Below are 22,574 nucleotides of genomic sequence, written 5' to 3'. Positions count from 1 at the left end.
GTCGCGAACACGCCCAGTGCTTGCCAGGCTGTGTCTAGACATCTGTGGCTAGCACCGCAACTTCGATTCGAGCCGGATTGCCGTCACGACCCCATACACTGGTAAAGCCATCGCACACCGTAAGCTCTCTTGACCGCACAGCTCGCGCTTCAAAGATCGTTGCAAACCCTTGCTCATGAACCCGAGCTTCCCGACCAATCTCTGAGCACTCAAGAGGAGTCGTGTCGGACGCGCGTGACGACTACGGAAAGAAGGCCTGATCGCAAGCCCTTGGGCAGTAGCAATAGGCACCTGTTCGCGCAGCGCACTTCAGTATGACACCCAACAAGGTCTCACGAAGCTCGGCTCGACCTTCAACAGCTGCAGCATCAGCATGGCCTAGCCGGTCATGCAGGAGCGGCACCGCAGGCTCTCACGCTACTGAGTCACGTCTGGGTTGGACAGAGAAGGAAGAGAGAGCTGAGAAGTTGCTGGACAGACAAATTGGTGAGTAGGGGTTTCGGAGCAGCAGATGCTTAACCGGTGCTGCGTATATGCTCTCGCCAGCCATGAGCAGCGCACTTGCACATGGCTCAAGTCGCATCATCTGGGCGGTGGATGTGGAACGTGGCGTTGGATCCCTTCGCGGCTGACCCGTTGCTACCATCGCAGATGTTCCACTTTACGGCTTGCTCGCGCTGGTGGTGATGCACATGCTCTCTGGCACGTCTTCACTATCGATCGCACATTTAACCACGCACCTGCCACACTCGATCCAAGTCTTGATACCTCAATGGGCCAGACATCTTCCCTCGCTCGCACCATTCGCCTCGGACTTGCCAAACGCCTCGCATGAATCTAAGCTGAGAGCTGCTGGCTCTGGCTTCAGCTCTGCCTGGGAAGCCGCGACTGGAGCAGCGGGCCCTTTCAGAAGCGACGCTGCTGGATTTGGGCACCCTCTCAGCGCTCTGCACGCCTTTACACGCGCCTGTTTGGGGCTCTCGTATGCCATACCACCCTCACCCGATCCTCTCACATCTCCCGTCTCCGCAGCTGCGCATGCTGCAGGTCTCTCATCCCCTGCGCTCCAGCACCTGAGCGCCAATTCCGAGCCTTGGGCCTGGCTGATCGGCAAACCTGGAATGCTGTACGGCAAGGGCCCCAAGGATCTGCTCTTCGTGGCTACTGGCATTCTAATTTTCACCACCCTCCGAGCAGCCACCATTCGATATGCTCTAGTCCCGCTGGCAGAGCTCGTCGTCAACCCTCCACTTCCAGCCGGTGAAAGGCAGGTACCCAAGGATCCCAGAGCTGCAAAAAAATGGAGAGAGTCAGCAGCTCGTCAAAGAAGGAGCACGGTCATGCGTTTTGCCGAACAAGCTTGGTCCATCATCTTTTACGTCTCGACACTGTCTTTTGGTCTGTATCTCGCATATCACGAGCCCTTCTGGATGAGGACAGCTGGGCTGTGGGAAGATTGGCCTATCAGGCACCTCGACCGGCTCACCAAATTTTACTACTTGACAGAGTGGGCTTTCTGGATTCAGCAAATCCTAGTCCTTCACGTCGAAGCGCGAAGAAATGATCACGTCCAGATGCTGTGCCACCACATCATCACCATCCTGCTCATCACTGGCTCCTACTGCAGTCACTTTACCCGAATCGGCAACGCCATCTTGGTCCTGATGGACCCTAGCGACATCCTGCTATCCTTCGCAAAGTGCCTGAGGTACATGGGCCTCATGACGGCTTGTGACATCGGCTTTGGAGCATTCATGCTATCGTGGGTAATCACTAGACAGATACTGTATCCCATCGTGGTCTACTCTTGCTTCAACAGCCCGCAGCGCTTGGCGGAGCCCATCAGGCCCGATTGGTCCTTTGGAGAGAAGGGCCCATTCGGCTGGAAAGATCCGGTACGATTTGGCCTTGTCACGCTGCTTTGCTTGTTGCAAGTCCTGCTCTGCATCTGGTTCACCATGATCGTCCGAGTGGCCTATCGCGTCTTGGCAGGGTACGGAGCTGCAGATTCTCGGAGTGACGTGGAGGAGGAGGAGGAGGAGGAAGAGGCTGTAGGCAAGTCGATAGAGGCATCGCGCGAGCCCACGTCAAAGGTTCACGCCGTCAAGGGATCTGTCGACGGGGGTGACGGATGGGGGAGCGTGGCCAGCGTATCAAAACCAAGCCTTTCGTGAGTTTTTGCGAGCCTAGCAATCACTGCAGAGACTCTTTTTTAAGTCCGCGTCGCGCAATCTTTGCCGCCCCTCAGAGCTTCCAACTCCCCCAATGCGACATCTTCCGCTTCTCGGCGCCGAACCAAAGCGCGGTAATCGATGCACAGAGCGCTGCCACGGCATTCATACGGGCATGCTTGTGAGGCTATAATACATTTGATTCTGCGAGTGCCGCGTGTCTCTGTGAAGCCCAAGTCGGTGCGCCAGAGGATCCTTGGCTACATGCGCGGTAAGCAATCCGCGACCAGGGCCAGACAGCGGGCATCAGCATCTCTCCATTGGTAGGCCACCCATGCCCAATCCGCTTGTGATGATGTGATTACCTCTCACGGCACGCAAAACTTCGGAGATACGTGTCTCCAGACGCGACGCTGGCCTTGCTGCGCCGGTGTCTTTCTGCAGCTGTGCGTCCCATCCCGAAGACAATGTGCGAGTGTGATATGGAGCTAGCGCTCCTTTAAAGTGCCGAAGATAGCCTTTGCTTACTGCTTTCCCTTTGCGCTGTCGTGGCGGCCTTGTTGAGTCGCCCTGTCGAGCCACAGTCTTTGCGTCTCGTGCTGCGTTGGATGCGCTTATATGCCCCGATCGGAGCCGTGATCGATGTTTGGCTGCTGCTCGAGAGCGTGTTTCCATTCGGTGCGCCTTTAACTCTGTGCACTTGTCGCTTTCGTGCGTGCCTTGTCCCGACCTCTTCCGGCGTGGTCGCTTGGCGCCAGTCATGGTGCTGGTAGTCTTGACAAGCACGGCATCGGTCTTGTCGCCCACTCCTTCCCTCGAGGCATCAGCATGTTCTTGCTTCTCCTGAGCTAGCCATCGAGTTTGAGCACTGCGGCGTCTTTGACGTTGACCTAGTCTGATGGGCTTTTGCGGTATCTCGGACGTCATTTTGATTTCGAGCTTGGATTTGAACGCGCTGCTCGAAGCGCTCCACTGAACGGCTCGAGGACGGCGGGCTGTGAGGCTGGCTGAGCGCGATGCCGCGCTGTACTGCGTTTATATCGTTTGCGCGAACGAGGATGGCCAGGGCGAGTGCAGGATATCGAATGGATATTTGCGATTTACACAGCATATACAGCCAACCTTGAGCTAGCTACTCCTTGCATTCGTGATTTCAGACTATAAGTGGACTCTTGACGACCAGATGGAGCAGCGATCTGACTACTGCGCATGCTTGACGGTGAAACTGATGAGCGTCTCGCGCCACAACTGCAGCAAGGATCGCTTTCGTCTCTGAACCTCGCGAAGTAATGCTAAAGTCCCCGCGTTCATCCATTGAGTCCATGGTTCACGCTTGAGGATTGTCGTACTCTTGAGACATTACCGCGTAATGGTTATGTGTCTGCATTCACGATTCAAAGTTCACTGATTTTCCGAGAACATGCCAAACAACGATCGTGAATGTTCTTCAATCAAGAATGAGAGTCAAGAGTGTGAGTGTTGAGTCTGAAGAGTGTGTCTGCCGCGCACGGAAGTCGCGCGTTTGATTGGCTGCTGACGCGACCACGTGATCTACCTGGCTGACGAACAGCTCATCTATGCAAAGCCTGCTGTGCGGGCGAGCAAGACGAAGGGCTGGTGCGCTGGTACGGCGCGTGGCGTTGGGCAGCAAGCGCTGCTCGGTGAGCCTCTCTGACCTGATGAGCGGATTCGAGCCCCTTTAGATGCGCATTCGCGTCCACCATCGACCACGATCGCCATCCGCTCCTCGCGCTCGCACTTTCGGACCTCACACACCGTCATCATATCATGGTCGCCTCTCGCAATATGATCTCTGTAGGGCGTTCAGGTGAGCACGTCTTGCGAACCTCGTGCGCGCGGATGACCTTATACACCTTGACCGACTCCAATCCTCGCGTCACAGCTCTCCGTGCGCCCCTTGCCCCAGCAGCACGAGGTCTGCGCACTGCAGTGCCAGCGCCAGTGGCGACAGCTTCCAGCCGATCTCAAGAGAAGTCTCCTGCCAAGTCTTCTCCTCAGCTGCCCAGCCTCGGTCGTTCCTTCGCCACATCGAGCTGCGCCAAGGTGTACCAACCCGATCCTCAAGCCATGACGACTGTGGGCAACCAAGGCTCGAACCAGCTCTCCATCGAAACGCCTCGCAACAATGTCGAGTACGTCACCACCACTCTGGACAAGATGGTCAACTGGGCTAGACAGGGCTCTATGTGGCCCATGACATTTGGTCTGGCTTGCTGCGCTGTGGAGATGATGCACGTCGCCACTGCTCGTTACGATCAGGATCGTCTCGGTGTAGTGTTCCGCGCCAGTCCTCGTCAGTCCGACGTTATGATCGTTGCCGGCACTCTCACCAATAAGATGTGAGTACAGGACGTGGTCAGCAATGGCAATCATGTACACGTGAGAGTTGTACATGTCGTTTTACCGGCGCTCTGATTAGCGCACGCAACTCGCATGCCATCTCTTGCAAGTCTCTTGCTGATCTTTCAAAACCCGACCTTGCCACCCTAGGGCGCCCGCTTTGCGCAAAGTGTACGATCAGTGAGTTTTGGCAGGCGAGCTGGCGCAGTGCGATCTCAGCCGCTGATATGCGAGCTTTCTCCCCTTTGATCTTTTCAGGATGCCCGAGCCTCGATGGGTCATCAGCATGGGAAGCTGCGCAAACGGAGGTGGCTACTACCACTACTCCTACAGTGTCGTTAGAGGCTGCGATCGCATTGTTCCCGTGGATCTCTACGTGGTGCGTGACAGGTCGCGAAGCTGTTGGGGTCGGTCAGATTCGAGCGCTGACTGTGCCCTGCTCCTTTCACTCGTTCAGCCTGGCTGCCCTCCTACCGCCGAGGCGTTGTTGCACTCTTTCCTGGTGCTCATGAGAAAGATGAGAAGGGGACGCAAGGTTACGCGATGGTACCGCTCCCTCTAAGCCGCGCATTGATTAGATCAGTCCTCGACGCGCATCATACACCTGTATTTTCTCATTTCTGCGCTCTCGAAGTGAGGCAGTAATTCTTCCGCACATTTCGCGATCATTGGCGCATCAGATTGTCAACAGTGCCGCAGTGTTCAAATTGCCGAGAATTTGTGGTATCAAGAGGAAGGAAAGGAGAGCAGGAACGGAGGCAAACAAGCGTGGACGCGGCGTGGTGCAATTGTTGAGGTGTGGCATCTACGGCATTGACGAGTCGTCGTTTGCTGGGGCGAAGGCCGCGCGGTCTAGAACAGCGTTCCAGTGACTGGTTGTTGCTGAGATTGTCCTTGCTGTGGACTTTGCGCCTGCTGTCCGTTTTGCTGGTTCAGATTCACAAAAGCAGCGTTGCCAAAGGCAGAGGTAGGCTGGAACGGCTTCACGTTCGAGCCCGCGAAGCCAGTTGGCTGTGGGGCCAAGGCCGCATTCGAGCCAAACGACGTGGTATTTGCTGATGGGCCAGACGCTTGAAACGGTGCAGATGAGGGTGTGGAGGTTGTGCCGAAGAGACTTGCACCGAAACCTGTCGGCTGCGTAGGGAGGTAGGAGGGATTAGTGGGCGGCAAACTCAAGCCAGAAGGATTGAGTCCGAAGTTCGAGGCGGCCGGAGTCCCTTGAGAGGCGCTGGCTGCAGAAGCAAACGAGGGAAAGCCTTCGTTGCTCTGCGCTTGCGGGGCTGTAGCTGGTTGACTAGGGTGTTGCGTGGAAGTGCTGTAAGCGAAGGGATTGCCTGTCATGTTGGGTGGCAAGCCCGACGTCGGAGCTGGAGAAAGAGACGGTGAAGGGGCAAACGAGGACGATGCGGCTAGCGAAGCTCCGAAAGAAGAAGTTGGCTGGAATGGCTTGATACTGCACGGTCAAGCGAATGACTCGCCGGAAGTCAGTACGTATTGTCTGATACTTGTATGCCTCGTATACCTGGCACTAGAACTCACTTTGAGCCGGCAAAGCCAGTCTTTTGGGGCGCAAGCGGTGAAGGCGGGGCAAAGCCGTTGCTGCCGTTGACTGACATCGCTGCGAAGGGAGAAGCCAACGATGCACCAGCTCCTTGTTGGCCGGTCAAAGATGCAGCATTAAGACTGGGAGACGTTGCAGCAGGCGCGCTGGATGGTTGCGCTGTCGGGGCAGGGCTAGCCGCATTCCCTCTGCCAGACGCGAATTCAGACGCTACAGAGCTTATAAGGCCGGTCTTCATGGGGACTAGAGCTTGGGTTTGCGATTGCGAACCTGGTCCGGTCTGGAGCTGCGAAGCTCCATTCGCACCGGCATTCTGCGGTTGACTTTGCTGTTGCGCAGTAGGGTTCCAGGCGCCGTGACCTAGCCCGTACACGCCCCCGCCTTGTTGCGGGGGACCAAAAGCACCCATTGCAAGCTGCTGCAAGGTGGGTCCTTTGTTGGTCGGAGGCGGAGAAGGGGGAGGAGTTGAGCCAGGAGGAGGTTTGAAAGGATTGTTTGAGCCGGTCTTTTGAGGTAAGAGCTTCGCTGGAGCGCCCAGAGACTGGCCCGCTGCAACATTCGAAGCCGGCGGAGCTGCTGATGTAGAAGCGAACGCGTTGTTCGAGCCGAAAGCAGATGACGGTGTCTGCTCCTGTGGTGATAGTCCAGACAGGCCAGGAGCTGAGGAATGCTGAGGTGTCTGCTGCTGCTGCTGCTGAGTCGGCTGGGAGAACGCTTGACCGCCGAGAGGCGAGCCCATTCCCGTTGGCTGCGGTCCCATCATCATGCTCTGGCGGAAAGGATTCATACCAGTCATCTGCGGCTGCAGCATCCCGGTGGGCTGTGCTCCAAGGAAGCCACCAGGTGCAAAGCCGGTGATCTGAGGTTGCAGCCCCCCCATACCACCTTGTTGGAACTGCTGGCCGGGAAAAGACTGCTGCTGCTGCTGCTGCTGCTGCTGCTGGAAGAAAGGGTTGAAGCCCGTCATCTGCGGTTGCATAGAACCACCGCCAAATCCGCCTGCGCCCATCGGGAAGCCAGTCATTTGGGGTGCTAGACCTTGCTGCTGCTGTGGGAAGCCAAATTGTGACGTACTTGGTCCACCGGGGCCAAAGATAGACTGCTGCTCGCTCTCAATAGACTCGAAGAAGTCTTGCAGCGCTTGGTTGCCAGTGGGTAGCTTGACCTCCGTTGCAGCAGGTGAGGACGGCTTGTCCTTCTCCTTCTCTGCCGCTGTCGGCTCTTTGAAAGTGACTGAGGGGAAGGCAACAAGTCAGTGCAAGCGAAGGGGTCACATGTCAGCTTGTGCAAAACCAGGTCGTGACCTCTCAGCCCTGTGCTCACTGCTTTTTTTGCTTTCGCTCGCTGGTACTTTGCTCTCGGGCTTAGGGGGCAAGCCGTTTGCCGCCCTTCGATTGGCAGCGTACTCTTTCCTATTCTGCTCAAAATTTGGATCCTTCAAGTATTCCTCCAGGGCCCCGGCCAGGCTCGTAGGGGCATGTTTGAGGTTCGGTATTGCGACATTGAGGGAGTAAGCAGCTTTGCGAGCAGCCTGCAAGTACGCAACAACCTTTTCTGTGTGGCGTGTGAACCTTTTGTAGATCTCCAACGCCCTCTCTGCATCAGGTTTGGACATCTCGAAGTAGTGCTCCAAGATGTTGATCATACCCTCGTTGATGGCTGTGTACAACGCGAACAGGTCTTTGAGCGCCATGCGAAGCGCCGTGATGGACATGTCATCGTTCAGATCGTCAAAGAAGAACTGTGGGCGCAGTGTGATGGGGCAAGCAGCTAGTCATCAGCCACAGGTCTTGATGAAGATGCGCGCAAAGAGGCTCACCGAGCAGTCAAGGAGCCTGGAGCAGACTTTCTGAGCATTTGCAACTTCTCGCAGCAAGCCCCTGTCTACCGTCAGTCTTCTGAGCCTGTGTCCGGCTCCACCTCCGTCTCCCCCATTTGTCCTGGCAGCATCAGACGAGCGGATCACGTCGTGATGCATCTCTCGATAGTAGCTGACGCGGCTATCCAGGTAAAGCGAGTAGGACGGCAATGATCGAGGGGCGTCATAGCCTGTCCGCAGGATCAGAAGAGAGAGGAGATGCAAAGCTGCGTCAGTACGTTTGCGAACAAGCAACAACACCAGAGCGATGCAAAGGCGCACCTTGCCAATTGCCTCCTGCTGCCACGTTCTTCAGTTTCAAGCTGCCATTCTCGCTTGACACATGCCGCAAGACGTTGTCGACACCACCATTCCTGATAAGCGTGTGCAAAACCAACAGCGCCTTGAATACGACCTAAATGTATGCGCGCGTACAACGGTGGTCAGCATCTCACTTGGCCTACGAGCATCGGACAAGCTGCACTCACAATACTGCTAGGTTCGCGCAGCCTCAAGGCGAGACTACGAGTGATGTCTTGCAGGCTGCCATCCGAGGAGAAAGAAGAGGCGATGATGGGGTCCATGTGCTTTGGTTTCGGCGCGCCAGCCTTCGACTTTGTGGCCGCCTTGACCACCTTGTCGTAGGACGACATTGCTTACCACCTTTCTCGCTGGTCGCTCACCGGGGGAAGATTGAAAGGCGGATGACTGCGCTCCCGAATGATCTGGCCTTGCCAGACCTGCAGCTCGTTATTGGTGATTCCAGAATCGTGCTCGTTGTGAGAAGGTCGGTGACCAAGCGAGACGATAAGGTGCTGTTGGTGGAAGGAGAAGCTGTATGAAAGGGCGAACGTGTAGACGATAATGAAGCGCGACCACGCTGACTTCTGGAGGCGGTGATGGTCTGGCAGGAGCACGGAAGCATTGACGTCGTCGAGAGTGCATGTACGTGTAGGTATACGACCTGCCTCCGAGAATGTAGCTGTTGTGTCGGTCCCTCTCGCACCATTTCGGTTCTAGCCCCACGACAGCCGCCGCGTGCCTGCACCAGCGCATCTTCTCCACGGCCAGGATGGGCCGGCAAACGTCATCACCACGGCTTGCATGCCCAACGATCACGTGAGTAAGTTGGGTACACAGCCGCGGAGACAGTCATGAGTCAACTCGAACCCTGATCGACCGAGGGCAAACGGGCGTATTGCAGGGCAAGTTGACTGTGCTGAGTGCTTGTGTGCACGTCGCAAGCCGCGCCGCTGCTGGGCGGAGGTGGCGCGTTCACTTTCGCTGCTGTTGCCGCTGCGCCCACGGAACGAATCGAGGACGCCCTCCACGTCCGTATCCCTCTTCCTACCTCCATCCATCGAGTGCTCAGCTTCAGTGAATCACTATTTCGTTCTGCGCAAGCCGGTCGCCAATCTTGCTAGCACTGCATCGCAAGCAAAGCTGCGAGACCGCGTTCCGGACATCTCTCCAGATACTCACTCGCCATCAATTGCGTCAACCTTGACATCCTGAGTTCCAACCAGACCGAACCGATCATGTCGTACGCTCAAGCACCGCCGGCATATGCAGCTGCCAACAGCAAGAATGGCTATCAACCCATTCCGCAAGATGACGTTGAGGCTCACGCAGAGTCCAGCGTCCCCGGACGCACAGCCAACGCGCAGTCCCCCCTGCTTGGGCCCGATGGCATGCCACTTCCTCGCTCTGAGGGAGACACTGATCCTGACGACTTCAAATTCGGTGTGAGTGGCTCACGCTGGCTAGCTTTGCCCGTCACAAAGCTGACTCTCGTCCATACTGCCAACGATTCCAGGTGACTGTGGAGCAAAGCTCCCCCGAGGTCCGTCAGATGTTCCTCAAGAAAGTGTACGCTACGCTTTTCATTCAAGTGGTATTCACCACAGCTATCGGAGCTGTTCTGCGCATGGACTCGATTCGATCGTGGATCTTCCAACACAGCTGGATCATCATGCTCACTTCCTTCTCAAGCTTGGTCACCATGCTCGTGCTTTACGTCAAGCGCCACTCTCATCCGACCAACGTTATTTTGCTTGCTGCTTTCACTGCTCTTGAAGCTGTCTCCATTGGAAGCGCTATTGCGTATGTCAATGAGGTGAGTCTAAGATGCGGTGCGCGCTTCCGCTTACATGTGGCCGCTCTGACCGAGTAAGCTCGAATCCTAGGTGGTCGTACTTCAAGCATTGCTCATCACAGGCTTCGTGTTCATCGCACTCAATCGTGAGTTCGTTCACATGTCTTCATTCGCGCTCGCGCCAACTCAACCGACATGCATACTCCCTTGACCGCATTGCAACAGTTGCGGTATACATTTGGCCCTCGGTAGACTATTCCAAGCTTGGACCTTGGCTGTTCTATGGCCTGTTCATCTTTTTGGGCATCGGTCTGGTTCAGCTCTTCGTCCCCTTTTCTCGCGGTGTAGACATCGCAATCGCAGCTGGAGGCGTAAGTCTTGAAGCGCACGCGGCAGGCTGGCCGCAGTGACATGTCTGACACATTGTTCGACTTGTTTACAGGCCGTTCTGTTCTCGCTTTACACACTCTATGATGTGGATGCGATTTCGAAGAGGCTCTCTTGCGAAGAATGGTGCTACGCCAACGTCATGCTCTTCCTCGACCTGCTCAATCTCTTCTTGTCCATTCTTCGCATCCTGAACGGAGCTTCCAATGACGACTAGTCGGTCATTTGCTGCGTTCGAACGTGCTGAGCGCCATGACGACTCGGCACGATGTCAGCAGCATTCATCCCGCAAGTTGCTCGCAGCTCTCACCGACCATCTCAAACGGCTGGCCATACTTGGCCACCCCAAATTCAATGCCGCCCGCGAACGACCGAGAATCTCTCACGACCTCACCTGTATATCCCTCGAGAAGTCACCTACCCATCTGTAAGAAACCCCCGTCTCGATTGATACGTTCTAACCATACCACCCAAGAGCTTGGTGTTGGCGCGACTTCCTGACTTGGGGAGATTGCTGTTGCGTCGCACTTGCATTGTTCTTACGCTCGTGACTGCCTCGTCGCAGCCAATGACGTGCTGCACGCAGAACGGGCTCGGACTTCCAGCGCGTCAGATTGTGATTGATGGTCAAGGGTCCCTCCTCCTCATCCTTTGAAATGCTGCTCTGCTCTGGGCCGAAGCCGTGATAGAAGGGGCGGGCGTCGCAAGCTTATCAAAAGATGACTTGTGTATTCGTCGAGCCGCAACGCTGTACGATCGCTCGCTAAGCAGAAACACGTTTCTGGAAGTATCTGGACAGGGCAGGCTTTGATTGCATGCCCTAAAGGCCGTCATGATCTACATGGTTCTACATTCCTTCTGATGGGATGTGTCGCCTAGACGCCCTGGCTGAGCAGGGCGTTGAGTCTCTGAACGCGGCTGGAGACAGAGAGGTCCACGGATCGGTCTCCAAAGTCGACCTGCAAACCACCTTGGATTCCGGGAGAGACCTTTTGAACAATCTTGACGCTCTTTCCAGCGGAAGCTGCTTGGCTACCCTTGAGAGCGCTCTCGAGACGGGAAGCGGTGGACTTGTCCAGGGGCTGCGAGAAAGGGGTACGGGACCTGATCTCAGCTTGGAGGTCCAAGGATACGGCGCCTGTCGTGCGTGCACTGAAGCGACCGGCCAAGCCACAGTCTGCACTGTTACCTCTCGATCTGAACATTTCCTGCTACTTTACTCACAGCGGCGCTTGTGACGGTGATGACAACCTCCCCACGGTGCGCGCTCATGAGTTCGAGGAAACCTTCGATGACCTTTTCCGTGTCTGGCAGGCGTCCGTTCTCAGCAAGCACTTCGAAGAGGTTGCTGTATGTAAAGGCGATCACGCGAGGAGATCGATGTGTTAGCCAAGTAAAGTGGATGATCAGATCCTCAAAGAATCCCTCCGCAATACGTCTATAAGCACGCCTTTTGCAGCCCTCTGCCAAGCCGTCAATGACCACCCAATCGCCCTTGTCGCCGCGATTGCAAATATGTCCGGGCGATGCTCACCGGGTGATAGCGTTCTCCTTTCCACCGAGCAAGGAGTCGAGACCCTGGCTGCGCTCCTTGACGCCCAGAGTAGGGTTGTTGATGAAGTCTCTGAGCTTGACTCCTTGAGATCCGGTCAAGGAAGTTTGAACGCTGCGCAGGTCCTTCTCGACGGCATCGAGAGTCTTGCTGTCCTTGTTGGCGGCAGCTTGGTAGGCCGAGGTTGCGTACTTGCCTGTGCATCAACAAAGGAAATCCAAAAGGTGATTGAGCATTCATGCTGCTGAGAATGCAGTCCCGGCAGCCCTGCACTCACCGGGCAGGCCGTTGAGTTGAAGCGGTGCCTTGACGCTGGCGGGGGCGGCATAGCCGCGAACCGACTGCGACAGGAGGTCGAGGGGAAAACATCAGCGTAAGCCTACGAGTCTCGGTCCACTTCTAGCCAATTTCAGGTTGGAATCGGGATGCGCACCTGGTTGAGAATGCGAGAAGAAAAGCGAGCGGCGGCCATATTGTCTAAAGTGTGGCTGATGGACAATGCTGGTAGTCTGACCGATTGCCGCGAATGTTGTCGCGAAGATGTGGTTACGATTGCTGCCCAGCTGTGACGAAGCAGCACAGCAGGTGGTGCGGGATCGTGCGCGGCGATGGGTTGGGCACGGGCGCGGGCGCGGGCGCGGCGCGCGAACGGGGCTCTGACCGGCGCTGGCCGACTGCATGGTGGTGGCCATATTCCACCCATCAGCCACGTGGCTTCCAGCCTGCCCCTCCGTAAATCTGAGATTATCAGACGGGTACAGATGCAAATCCCCTCGCGTCTGGTCGTGAGTGGTGCATGGGTCACATTCATCCTTGAATCGGCCAATTCGAGGCCAGGCACTTCACTCTTCGCTTCTTGACAATCAAGCAATTGACTGTTCCCTAAGTTGCCAACTTCGAACATGGTCAGATACAGTTGCGCAACGCTGTGTCAGATTGTCGACGCAGATCGACGCCGCCTCGCACTGCCTCTCTAGGCCGTCAGCCTGACGATGTCACAAGCCAAAATCACAACATAGCAGAACGTCTTTGTCTGACCGCTCTCTCGGCTGCCATCTTGGTACGCTTGCCAGATGCACCAAGGTACTAGATGGCGAATGGCAGATGCAGTACGCCTTTCCCACGCACATATCGCAATCAATCACATCTCTGGATTCGTTCGGAATGGTGACAGACAGGTACGCGATATCGCATGCTCCCTAACTCTTTGGGACGTTGAGGTGCGAGTGAGGACGCTTTCTCTTGGAATCTACTGCTGCTTGCTGCGGATCAAGAGGTAGTGAGAAGAAAGCCGATGGCGTGGTCTCAAGTCAGAGGTGCAAGGAGCGCGTAACGGGTTGAATCGACTCACCACTCTTGTGGGTCCTGAGAGCCGGCCATTTGTGAGCCTGCGCTCGCGCCGAGCTGAGCACGACGAGCAGGAGGCTCGTCCTCGTCTTCGTCATCCTGCGATTTGTGCCAGGTGGAGCAGGCGGCGTGCCCGATTGGCATTGAATGCGCATGGGAAGTTTCATGTGATGGTATTGATTGCGAGCGAGAGGGAAGGCGGATAGGGGCACGGAGAAAGGACAGGCGAAGCTCGTGTGAGCGGCCGAGTCGTTTCGACAGCCAGCGCCCAGCGTTTCGACAACATAGTCCAAGTCTTTCTGCATGTGAAGAACCTTCTGACGTCTCCACAATCACTCATCGCTACCCACATCGTCCTCATCGTCCTCGTCAAATTCTTCGTCGTCCAACAGATCGTCCTCGTAAGCCAAGGCTTTGCCAGTCTGTGAGCGTCACACCAGAATGGTCAGCAAGGAGTGACGACCAGCTCAGTCAATGCTGCTTAAGACTCACGAAGAAGTCAACGGCGTGAGGAATGATCCTCTGCAATAGAGAAGAGGCGCATCGATCAGATTGACTTTCGCGCTGAGTTTGGGGAAGTCTCCGGTCAGAGGGTGTGCACTCACGTCCTTGAGGTCTTCTCCGACTTGGTAGTCAAGCTCCAGGCGCTCATCAAGCCTACCGAAACGTTGCACGAGAGCTCTGTCAGTATCGAAAGCATCGCACCACCCTGACGTATTTGTAACTCACTCGTCAAAGTCAGCTTCCTCGTCCGCATCGTCATCCTTGGGAGGCTTGGGTGGAGAGAAGAAGTTGAAGAAGGACTCGACAGGCACAGAACGTTTGACAGTACGAGTCTGGTTTGTGTTTTTGTTTCGTTGCTTCTTGGTCTCGATCTTGTGAGTCAGATCCTTGTCTTCCTTCCACTCGATCTTGTCTCCCTCTGCGTGGTCGTAAACGAGATCACCGCTGTATCCGACCTCATCTTGGTAGTAGTAAGTTTTGGTCAGAAGCGTGTTCGTGAAGAACTCGTTGCTACCAAAGTGAAACTCGAGCTTGAACCCAGCCTGAGTGCCAGGAAGGTACGACATGCGAATATCACTGAGCGCCTTGAGGGCATCCTCGTCGCGCTCGGTGATGAGCTCCGATAGGGCAACGTGGTTCTTGAGGGCTGTGAGCCAGAATTCGGGGATACCCTTCTCACTGTTGGCGGGAGCCTGGGCATCGGCCAGGCTTGCCTTGGGCTCCTTGGGCTCATCCTCGTCTTCCTCAGGAGGGTCTGATTCCTCGCCCTTCTTTACTTCTTCAAACGAGGGCTCGACAGAGCCGGCAATGATCTCCGCTCGGCGAGTGTACAGGGGGCGGTACCTTTCGGCGTACTTCTTCTCGAGCTCGAGGATCTCTTTCTGGAAGTCTGCTTCCACCTTGGCATGGTCGACCTGCAGACCTTTCAAGCCTTCCACGCGACGCTTGATGTGGTCTGGCAGCGACTCGATGTAGCCGGATGAACGACCGACCAGACCAGAAAGCTTGCTCTGCATCATGGCAGCCAGAGCTGGGTTAGACGCGAGGTCTGGGATGGTGCGGCACAGTGTTAGCTAGCCACACCTTGAGAGGTATGCAACGACAATTATGTGCGCGGTCGTAAATCTCAATGATGCACCCGTGAGGCTTATGTACTCACCCTTGACGCCGTCCTCATCATCTTCGCCGATGGTTCCAACAGTTGGTCGGGAGAGTGCCTCTCGAGTAATAGGAGCGTTTGTAAGAGGCGTGTTTTGCGGCGTGGGGGCCGTCAGGTCGGGCCTGTTGCTGTGAGCGAAAACAAGTCAGATAGCATGGCTCATGTCAGAGACTTTTGCTCGAGGGCCGAATCCTGTCTCGCTTTGTGGGCCAGATCGGTTGCCACTGCTTGCGGCTCCCTATTGAGGCTGCACGCTTCTGTGTGAAGCATTTTGCATAATCATTTGCGGGTGGCCTTTTTCCTGGATGCCCTTGCAAGAGGGCATGGTAGCTCATGAGGCTGCGACCAGACGTGCCACTCACTTGATAGGAACGTTGCTCGACATGGCGTCCTTGGCGAAGTAGGGAGGATCGACAAGAGACTCGTGACCTTTCTGCTGAAGAGTTGGACGCGCAAAGATGGCCTTCTTCAAATCTGCGACACCGCTGAAGTAAGAGCTCAGCAAAGCAGGCACAAAGACTATCCTGGATCAATGACTGGTGGTAAGAAGGAGCAAATGACGACGCATTCGAAATGAAGAAATTGACTCACGACTGGTGAAGTTGTTGTACCCTCGGCTGCGCGTGTGGCGCGTCAGACTCTCTGTCCCAAGCTCGCCCGGCATGCACCCACCCAAAAGCAGCCAAGACGAGCAGCAGCAGTGTGAGTGCCACCTCTGCCTGCTGCCGGCAGCCTATAGGTACAAGCTGCAACACTCGCGCCCCCCGCGCCCCTCGCGCCCGCAAGTCTGCTGCCCCGCCAAATTTTAGGACGCGCACGGCCACGCAACCGACCAGCAGAAGATGGGCCGGGCGCGCGGGGAGATGCTGCGCGCGTGCGGCACGTCGCGTTCAGCAACGTATATACTCTGCCTGCACTCGCTCCTCTTCACCCAACATCACCGCTAGATCGCCACTCGCCAGCTGAGGCTGCTGCATGCTCGAGGTGCGGTAGGAGCGCGAATTCACAGCATCGAGCTGTTTGCCGCGTTGGGCTTCCCCAGCAGCATGCATGCCATGAACCCACGCGCCGCCACGCAAGTCAGATCCGAGCGCATGGCCGCCGCCGCGCGATGAGAAGTGAGAAGACGCGTGCCGCGCGCGCCCCTGCCGCGGTACTGAACCCCAAAATTTGGTGCGGGTGCGGACGCAAAGCCTACAGCAGCGGCTCTCGGACGAGAATCGTTCAAGAGGCATTACGCTGAATCTAATCGTACCTGCCAAGATGGACGCCATGTCGGCTCGCACTGCACCAAGGCAGCTTACTGATACAATTGAGAAACACAAGAGAGAGGAAAAGGTATGAGGTGTATGCGTACAGGATTACAAGAGAATCTCGCAAAAGGTTTCGGAGTGAGTGGGTAGGATGTGATGTCGAGCGTGGCTGCTCCAACAGTACCGGAAAGCACGACGGAATAGAATGGTATCGATTTCACGTGGGAGGCAGATTCGCAGAGCGAGCCGTGCAGCAGGTGCGAACAACGGCATCGCTCAAAAGTCATCGTCCGAGTCGTCGAATCTAGGTGTCTTTTCTTGTCCTTCCTGCCTATTCTGCATGCCTGAGCCTCTTGCGCTGCCGTTGATCGCAGCAGAAGCGTTACCCTTGACAGAAGGGACTTCCTCCCATGTCGAATTGGCGTCATCCTCCTCACTAGTCGTGAACTCGTCTTGCGAAGAACGGCGCTTCACGGCATCACCGCGTCGAGAGCGAGGGCGAGTAGATACGTGGCTAAGAGCAACCTGCGCCGAGCTGCTGGTAGCAGTATCGACAGACGAAAAGCTGGCCGACACATCTGGCGCAGGCGACGAGCGAGACGATGGCTGATGTCTCATGTTGTTGTGGCGAGTAATGGGACTAGCAGCCGCCGTTGCTCCAGTATCGACACGTGAACGGTGCGATCTCGGATTGGCAGCACGCGATGATGTCTGGATCGCTTCCACGCTGGGAGAGATGCTGGAAGCATCATCGCTGCTTGGAAAGGCGATGCTGACCTCTGCGCTAGACCCAGCCCGGTCGCCAGCTGATGAGCTGTCGAGCGAGCTACGGGATGACCGGTGCGACAATGGATCACCCCTCCAGCTGGTTGGTGCATGATCGCCGACTAATTGTGAAGCCGAAGTACGAGCCATGCTAGTGCGCTGTTTGATAGAAGATGAGGCGGACCCGCTGCGAGATCTCGAATGGGCAAGACTGTTACGACTTCTAGGTCGCGCAGACGTGCTAGCCTGGTCCCGATATTGCGAGCCAGAAAAGGTTTCGTCCGCAGAGTCACCGTCGCGGGCATCGTCATCCGCATCAATCGAGCCCTCGCTAAAGCTTTCCAAGGCAAGGTCGTCGTCATAGGACAAGTCATTCGAGGCCGTTGCAGCTCCATTGCGAGGCACGTCCGAGTCGTCCATCATCCAACGGGGAGGTGCATCCTGTACGCTAAAGATGGGCTTCGAGAGTGCCCGCACTCTTGAGACCAGATCATCGAGAGATGATTGGTCAGAGCAGAGGAAGCCGAGAAGCATCGACGGGTCGAGTGACTCCATCGCCATCTTCTTTGGCGGTGCACTGTAGTGATAGCTGCCAAGCTCCTGCTCCGAATAGGCGTTGACCCACCACTCGTCCGCGGCTTCTTGCGTGCCTTCCCCGCCATCTGCGCTAGGCGGATAGGAGGGAGGCGCGTGGCGGAACGGCACTGCAGGTCTCTGGTTGTGAGGGTCGAGATAGAACAGTCTCGAGCCTTGGAAGCCAACAAAATAGAAAGACGAGCTTGGTCTCCCACCAGCGATGCCGACACTCTGTGGAAACGTGAAGAGATCCTGCAAGGCCCAGAGCATCGATCGTCAGTGTCAGGCGCACCTTGATCGACCAGCTGCCTAGACTTACCTTGATAGAGTCGTGATACATCGAGTTGACGCCCTCGAGGCCAAGGCGGATTCCCACGAGTATGAGCACCGGCCGCTGCCACTCATCGCCAGAAGGCTCTCTAGGCGCGGGTAGTGCAGCAGCAATATGAACGCGATTGAGGTACACGACACCATCGGCAGCCAGACAAACCCCGAGACCAGCTTCAGGAAATTCGTCCACGAGCTTTTTGATAGCACCCGCTGCGGTGCTCGGGCCAAACCATTCGCCAGGCTCCTTCCCAAGCCGTTTGCCCTCGCGCGCCATGCGGTGCACAGAGAATGGACATGCAGGACTAGGATCGTCGAAGAACCACGAGAGCAAACGCACGTAAGTGGCATACTCTGCGCGACTCACACGCCACGCTTCTTTGGCTTCCATGCCCGCGAGTGACTTGGCCAATGCAGCGCTACTCGGTCGAGTTCGGCGTCTCCAGTCCCTTCCCAGATGGACGTTGATAAGCGCATTGGCAAGCAGACTTTGGCCCGTCCTCAACATGCATCCCCAACCTGAGTCGCGTGTCAGATCTGACCGAACACCCAAAGCGCCGGAAAGAGCAGCTGTGGTGCGGCCCCAGAGGCTCGGTATGCCCATGCGTTCGCCGAGTCCCGGAGCGCTACCGACTTGGAAAGGCTGACCACTATTCGGGCTTGCGCTCGACGCTCGTGGCAATCCTAAGGCAGCACCTAGTCCGTGTGAAGCACCGGGCGGAGATGTGGATGCAAGCTCGGAAGGGTAACCAGCACTGCTGACAGCCGGACGTCTACCAAGCCAGCCGCGGCTCGTTCGCGAAGCTTCAGCGGCGCTTACCGTCGCCACGCCCGTGACTAAGGATGTAGTTTGAAGGTGAGTTGGGTGCTGCGACCTCAGAGGTACAGAGACGCTGGCAGTCATACTCGTAGCCTTCAACTCGAGAGCTGTTTCTTCCTCTGCTTGAGCTGTGGAAAGGGCTTCTGCAGCTTGCGTCGCAGCCAGCTCTCGCGCAGCGTCTGCCGCTTGAGCTGATATGCTGCCGTCCCGCGCGATGGCAGAGAAATTGGCTCGATATGTGCACCAGACTCGACTGGACAAATCGTCGTGAAAAGCAGCCAGATCAGGGGGCGGCGTCGTACGAGCGCTGCCATTGAGTGCTGTGCCGACAGAGATCTTCCTATGCAAGCCTGGCTTCTCATCCGCACTGTCACGCCGCTTCGTGGTCTCGCGAGGGGCAGACGAAGGCTGCGGTGAAGCGTGCGGGGTCGGGGGATTACGAATGATCAGCGTCTCGTCCCCGCCAGCGAGTCGCCTTTCGACCGGCGAAGGCGTAAGTGGAGCGCGATCTGCGCTATCTGGAGAAGCTGTAAGAAGCAAGGATTCCTTTGAGACTGAGCTTGGCGCGCCAGGGCCCCGCTTTTCTTCATGCGCTGCAGCCTCAGCTTCTGTTCTATGTTCCGTGTTGCTTGCAGCGGGGCTACTCGCCCTTTCGGCGCGAGCCTGGCGGGGCGAGGCGGTGTGCACTTCAATGGTAGGTCTTCGAGCAGGACTGGTGGGTCTGTGTGGATTGTGAGGGGACTGCGACTCGAGCTTTTCACCCGGCGTAATGGTATCCTGACCAGCAACAGAGCTGTGCAGAACCCCGAGCAACCAGATGTCACGGGTCGAGGCGTCATTCTCTGCCTCTCGAAGAGAGCGCATGGCGCGATCGAGGTTGCCGACGCGCTGACGCGCAGTGTTCGACAGGTTGGACAATATGCTCTGCTTTCGCGTCGCCGTGCCGTTCACAGAGGACCTGCTGTTGGCGCGCTGAAGCGATGGGGAGACTGATCGCTCACTGTGATCAGAAGCCGGACGTTTGAGAGCAGTAGAGGAAGCTGAGGTCGAGGCCAGCGGCTGTGTAGCCTGATCGCGCTCCGCCACCTGCTCTTCGGTGCCGAGCATGTTCAAGAGCCACCCACTGAGTCTTCTAGGAAAGGCCTCACCTTGGGCTGCTTGCAGCCCGTCATCGGCCAGCGAAGGTCTTGCCAGCGCGGAGGTGCCAGATGACGAAGCACAAACCTGGTTGGGGTTGGCCTCGGTGTCTGCAACGCTGTTGTCCACGCCGCGTTCTCCGACCGCCCGACCAAAGTCCAGCAGAGAAGAGACTGAAGCAGAGGCCTGCGTGTCGATACTGGTCCGGCCGTCTGGACTCCTCAAGCTGGGACTCCTAGGACCTGAAGCACTGGTCAGCGAGGTTTTAGACCTTCGTCGAGCCCAGCTGGGCATGGAAGTGGTTCTGCTGAGCATGTCGCTTGCCCTCTTCGAGACGCTTGTACTCGAGTCGGCAGAGGTTGCGAGCGAGTCGGTACTAGCAGCTGCTGCTTGGTTACCACCAGAGGATCCCTTGAAAAAGAAAGACCGACTGCCCACGCGGCGCACAAAATTCTGCGCGGTGCTTCCGGTTCTAGGTACCGCCTTCCCATCCGCTTGTGAGACCGACTCGCTTAAAGTCTCTTGGCTTACACTCATCGACGTCTTCCGCGTCCCGAGCGCGTCCTTCCTATCTCTCGAATCTGCACTTCCTTCTTCGATAGCTGACTTTCCCGCTGGGCTGGAAGAGCTACCGAGCTCAAAGGCGCTCTGCACGCTGGTTCGGATTTGTCTGTTCCCGACGCCTCGTAGCGAGCTGGGAGGATGAGGACCGCGCAGTGACGATTCCGGATCTCCATGATGTTCCGCGACACTCTGCGATCTGCCAAGAGTCCCGATACCAGGCATGATCTTGCGCCACGTTGCAGATCGCGGACGACTGCCGGAGCGAGTTGGTGTGGAGGTGGATGGGACTACCAGCTTTGAAGGTTCCTCTGCAAATGCGCCGGATGCGTCTTTGCTGCTCTGGCGATGCAAGAGGGGCGATACGGCTGGCGATTCCATACTGATCGGAGGTGGCCTTTTGGCAGGGGAGTACTTGATGCTGTTGTCATCGGACGGTGCAGCCGACTCGGACTGAGCGTCGTGCGCTAGGCCCGCATCCGCCTTGCTCTCTGACATTTCCATACTCCCTTAGCTCAGGCTGACCTGCTACGGAGCGTGGCGCTGAGGATGCGGAATGTTCCGGTCGAGCGGTCCGGATTCGATGACGTTGTACTGGGTATAATTTGGCTCGCCGCGAGGAGCTCCGTGCGTGTAGAAACCTCTGGGCGCTCGAGCTTGTGTACACCTCAATTCATCCGGCAATCGACGGTCCGGCTCGACGTTTGGGATGTGAGGCCAGGGACCGGCCTGCTTGAGGTGAATTGGAGCACAAGCAGGCACCGAACAATGTGACAAAAGCCACGAAGGAAGAAGAAGTCTTTGCGTGGCGCCTTCGAGTAGTCCGGTAGTCGTGAGTGAGGATCTGCGTCGATCGACCACGCAGCATCCACCCGCCTAAACTGTTGCTTGGATGCGATGTCAACCGTGCGCAGCGTGTGCAGGCGGGCGGGCATACATCGGGGGCGACGCTTCACAGTCGTCAAGAGTTAGCTCCGCGTCGCAGGCGCATCTTTCTCGTACGAGACGAGCGAGCACATGCCTGACGCGGCCCTCACTTTGACTCGAGGCGTACTACAGAAAATCCACGTTTTGGTCATGGATTCTCGTTCGTGCGTGCATCGCTCGTATTCGCCATGAAAGCGAAAGACTCATGACCGACGGTCAATTAAGCCAAATGACATGCCGTTGAGAGCGACAAGACCGCGCTGATGCAGATCTAAGCTCAAGCACTATGACTGTGAATCTCAATTGAGTCGATGCATGCATTATAGTCGTGAATACATCTTCATATTATTGACATTTGGTATACATGTAAATTCTTCGAATGTTATATATACACAGCCACTCACAGCTGCGGACGCCGCGTCGGCACATCATCATCGCTGCATCGAATCGAGAATCAGTAGTTTTGAGTCTTGAGTCACCATCAGTGAATGGATGCGAGACCTGTGTGCTGCTGAAGCATGCATGCAGCGAGACTCTGACTGGCGCCCGAGCTGCTGGCCTCCTCTTCGTCTGCCGCCGCTGCTGCAGGTGTATTTCAATGTATTCGCGGTTAAATTCAGATTACAGATTGGGCTCGTGAGGTACAAAGTTGCAATTGAGAAATTCGAGTTTTGAATTTGCTATGGATGGCCAGCTGCATGCCTCTCGTCTCTCCAAGAGGCGCGCGCAGCCCTGACGCTGCTGTTCGAGCCAGCGGCAAGCAATCCGGATTCGAGTTTTGAGTATTATTGTAGCAGTCGTGAGTCACAAGTAGTAGTCCAGCGTGATGGATAAGTCGTGAGTCAGAGTCACATTTATATACTCAAGACTTGCAAGCTCGTATGAGCAACACTTCTCGATCAGCACATCGATCACGACCAGCAGTCACAAGTGTACCGTGGTGCACCGTGTCGGTGTTGCGTGCGCAGCTGTTGGCGCATCAGCAGCTGCATGCTTGCTGTAGTCACGAGTAGGCATTCACGATTCAGATTGCTGTACGGTGCATTCAGCAGCAGTCAGCACCTGCAGCAGTCGTGAGTCGTGAGTGTACGTGTGCTGCACGGGCGGAAGCTGCTTACCGTGCCAGTCAAGTCTTAATCGTGAATCAGCACAGGTGTCGACCCACGCGTGCATGACTGTGATCGCACTCGTGACTCTGATGATCGAAAGCCAC

General features: G+C 56.5%; 8 protein-coding genes across 8 annotated transcripts; 3 read left to right on the top strand and 5 right to left on the bottom strand.

Annotated features, from left to right (window-relative positions):
• Nucleotides 1–624: 624 nt before the first annotated feature.
• On the top strand, nucleotides 625–2,393 carry IE81DRAFT_8005 (LAG1-domain-containing protein). The gene is made up of 2 exons (XM_025517653.1): nucleotides 625–2,170; nucleotides 2,249–2,393. Exons 1-2 carry the CDS (start codon nucleotides 687–689, stop codon nucleotides 2,307–2,309), a joined length of 1,545 nt encoding a protein of 514 aa, XP_025373585.1. The 5' UTR covers nucleotides 625–686; the 3' UTR covers nucleotides 2,310–2,393.
• On the bottom strand, nucleotides 2,326–3,211 carry IE81DRAFT_8015 (hypothetical protein). The gene has a single exon (XM_025517654.1). It carries the CDS (start codon nucleotides 3,096–3,098, stop codon nucleotides 2,478–2,480), a length of 621 nt encoding a protein of 206 aa, XP_025373584.1. The 5' UTR covers nucleotides 3,099–3,211; the 3' UTR covers nucleotides 2,326–2,477.
• Nucleotides 3,212–3,848: 637 nt separating this feature from the next.
• Nucleotides 3,849–5,337, top strand: IE81DRAFT_319333 (NADH-ubiquinone oxidoreductase 20 kDa subunit). Its single transcript, XM_025512693.1, has 5 exons — nucleotides 3,849–3,999; nucleotides 4,075–4,531; nucleotides 4,683–4,712; nucleotides 4,791–4,911; nucleotides 4,990–5,337. The coding sequence occupies exons 1-5, from the start codon at nucleotides 3,960–3,962 to the stop codon at nucleotides 5,092–5,094; spliced, it is 753 nt and encodes a 250-aa protein (XP_025373583.1). The 5' UTR covers nucleotides 3,849–3,959; the 3' UTR covers nucleotides 5,095–5,337.
• Nucleotides 5,338–5,437: 100 nt separating this feature from the next.
• On the bottom strand, nucleotides 5,438–8,604 carry IE81DRAFT_296394 (ANTH-domain-containing protein; the record flags this gene model as incomplete). The annotated part of the gene is made up of 6 exons (XM_025512138.1): nucleotides 5,438–5,985; nucleotides 6,072–7,305; nucleotides 7,417–7,834; nucleotides 7,913–8,142; nucleotides 8,234–8,366; nucleotides 8,440–8,604. Coding segments are annotated over 6 exons (2,727 nt in total), but the record flags the coding sequence as incomplete, so codon positions are not given.
• Nucleotides 8,605–9,266: 662 nt separating this feature from the next.
• On the top strand, nucleotides 9,267–10,951 carry IE81DRAFT_319332 (hypothetical protein). Its single transcript, XM_025512692.1, has 5 exons — nucleotides 9,267–9,696; nucleotides 9,768–10,067; nucleotides 10,138–10,192; nucleotides 10,272–10,417; nucleotides 10,489–10,951. Exons 1-5 carry the CDS (start codon nucleotides 9,490–9,492, stop codon nucleotides 10,648–10,650), a joined length of 870 nt encoding a protein of 289 aa, XP_025373581.1. The 5' UTR covers nucleotides 9,267–9,489; the 3' UTR covers nucleotides 10,651–10,951.
• Nucleotides 10,952–11,308: 357 nt separating this feature from the next.
• On the bottom strand, nucleotides 11,309–12,584 carry IE81DRAFT_363399 (putative ATP5-F1F0-ATPase complex, OSCP subunit; the record flags this gene model as incomplete). The annotated part of the gene is made up of 5 exons (XM_025516767.1): nucleotides 12,419–12,584; nucleotides 12,263–12,326; nucleotides 11,968–12,181; nucleotides 11,658–11,781; nucleotides 11,309–11,515 (listed from the first exon to the last, which is right to left on the bottom strand). The coding sequence occupies exons 1-5, from the start codon at nucleotides 12,455–12,457 to the stop codon at nucleotides 11,309–11,311; spliced, it is 648 nt and encodes a 215-aa protein (XP_025373580.1). The 5' UTR covers nucleotides 12,458–12,584.
• An 880-nt stretch (nucleotides 12,585–13,464) lies between these two features.
• Nucleotides 13,465–15,159, bottom strand: IE81DRAFT_7745 (nucleosome assembly protein). The gene is made up of 5 exons (XM_025517626.1): nucleotides 14,996–15,159; nucleotides 14,062–14,884; nucleotides 13,938–13,989; nucleotides 13,825–13,854; nucleotides 13,465–13,754 (listed from the first exon to the last, which is right to left on the bottom strand). The coding sequence occupies exons 2-5, from the start codon at nucleotides 14,853–14,855 to the stop codon at nucleotides 13,665–13,667; spliced, it is 966 nt and encodes a 321-aa protein (XP_025373579.1). The 5' UTR covers nucleotides 14,856–14,884; nucleotides 14,996–15,159; the 3' UTR covers nucleotides 13,465–13,664.
• Nucleotides 15,160–16,396: 1,237 nt separating this feature from the next.
• On the bottom strand, nucleotides 16,397–21,020 carry IE81DRAFT_7809 (hypothetical protein). Its single transcript, XM_025517633.1, has 2 exons — nucleotides 17,909–21,020; nucleotides 16,397–17,841 (listed from the first exon to the last, which is right to left on the bottom strand). The coding sequence occupies exons 1-2, from the start codon at nucleotides 20,936–20,938 to the stop codon at nucleotides 16,525–16,527; spliced, it is 4,347 nt and encodes a 1,448-aa protein (XP_025373578.1). The 5' UTR covers nucleotides 20,939–21,020; the 3' UTR covers nucleotides 16,397–16,524.
• Between the last annotated feature and the right edge of the window lie 1,554 nt (nucleotides 21,021–22,574).

This window comes from Ceraceosorus guamensis, assembly GCF_003144195.1.
Source record: "Ceraceosorus guamensis strain MCA 4658 unplaced genomic scaffold IE81scaffold_1, whole genome shotgun sequence".
In the NCBI taxonomy this organism is placed as follows: domain Eukaryota; kingdom Fungi; phylum Basidiomycota; class Exobasidiomycetes; order Ceraceosorales; family Ceraceosoraceae; genus Ceraceosorus; species Ceraceosorus guamensis.
Note: the sequence above shows the minus strand (reverse complement) of the source record. Positions and strands in the feature narration are given on the sequence as shown.

What these genes read in the sequence shown, in the direction of transcription:
- IE81DRAFT_8005 (XM_025517653.1), top strand. Translation starts at nt 687, where the DNA reads ATGCACATGCTCTCTGGCACGTCTTCACTATCGATCGCACATTTAACC. An exon ending in GTATCAAAACCAAGCCTTTC is followed by an intron (nt 2,171 to 2,248) that starts GTGAGTTTTTGC and finishes GCCGCCCCTCAG; the next exon opens with AGCTTCCAACTCCCCCAATG.
- IE81DRAFT_8015 (XM_025517654.1), bottom strand. Translation starts at nt 3,098, where the DNA reads ATGACGTCCGAGATACCGCAAAAGCCCATCAGACTAGGTCAACGTCAA.
- IE81DRAFT_319333 (XM_025512693.1), top strand. Translation starts at nt 3,960, where the DNA reads ATGGTCGCCTCTCGCAATATGATCTCTGTAGGGCGTTCAG. An exon ending in GGCACTCTCACCAATAAGAT is followed by an intron (nt 4,532 to 4,682) that starts GTGAGTACAGGA and finishes TTGCCACCCTAG; the next exon opens with GGCGCCCGCTTTGCGCAAAG. An exon ending in TTCCCGTGGATCTCTACGTG is followed by an intron (nt 4,912 to 4,989) that starts GTGCGTGACAGG and finishes TCACTCGTTCAG; the next exon opens with CCTGGCTGCCCTCCTACCGC.
- IE81DRAFT_319332 (XM_025512692.1), top strand. Translation starts at nt 9,490, where the DNA reads ATGTCGTACGCTCAAGCACCGCCGGCATATGCAGCTGCCAACAGCAAG. An exon ending in CTGACGACTTCAAATTCGGT is followed by an intron (nt 9,697 to 9,767) that starts GTGAGTGGCTCA and finishes CAACGATTCCAG; the next exon opens with GTGACTGTGGAGCAAAGCTC. An exon ending in CGTGTTCATCGCACTCAATC is followed by an intron (nt 10,193 to 10,271) that starts GTGAGTTCGTTC and finishes GCATTGCAACAG; the next exon opens with TTGCGGTATACATTTGGCCC.
- IE81DRAFT_7745 (XM_025517626.1), bottom strand. Translation starts at nt 14,855, where the DNA reads ATGATGCAGAGCAAGCTTTCTGGTCTGGTCGGTCGTTCATCCGGCTAC. An exon ending in GAGGAAGCTGACTTTGACGA is followed by an intron (nt 13,990 to 14,061) that starts GTGAGTTACAAA and finishes ACGTTTCGGTAG; the next exon opens with GCTTGATGAGCGCCTGGAGC. An exon ending in CTCACGCCGTTGACTTCTTC is followed by an intron (nt 13,755 to 13,824) that starts GTGAGTCTTAAG and finishes TGACGCTCACAG; the next exon opens with ACTGGCAAAGCCTTGGCTTA.
- IE81DRAFT_7809 (XM_025517633.1), bottom strand. Translation starts at nt 20,938, where the DNA reads ATGGAAATGTCAGAGAGCAAGGCGGATGCGGGCCTAGCGCACGACGCT. An exon ending in TGTATCACGACTCTATCAAG is followed by an intron (nt 17,842 to 17,908) that starts GTAAGTCTAGGC and finishes TGGGCCTTGCAG; the next exon opens with GATCTCTTCACGTTTCCACA.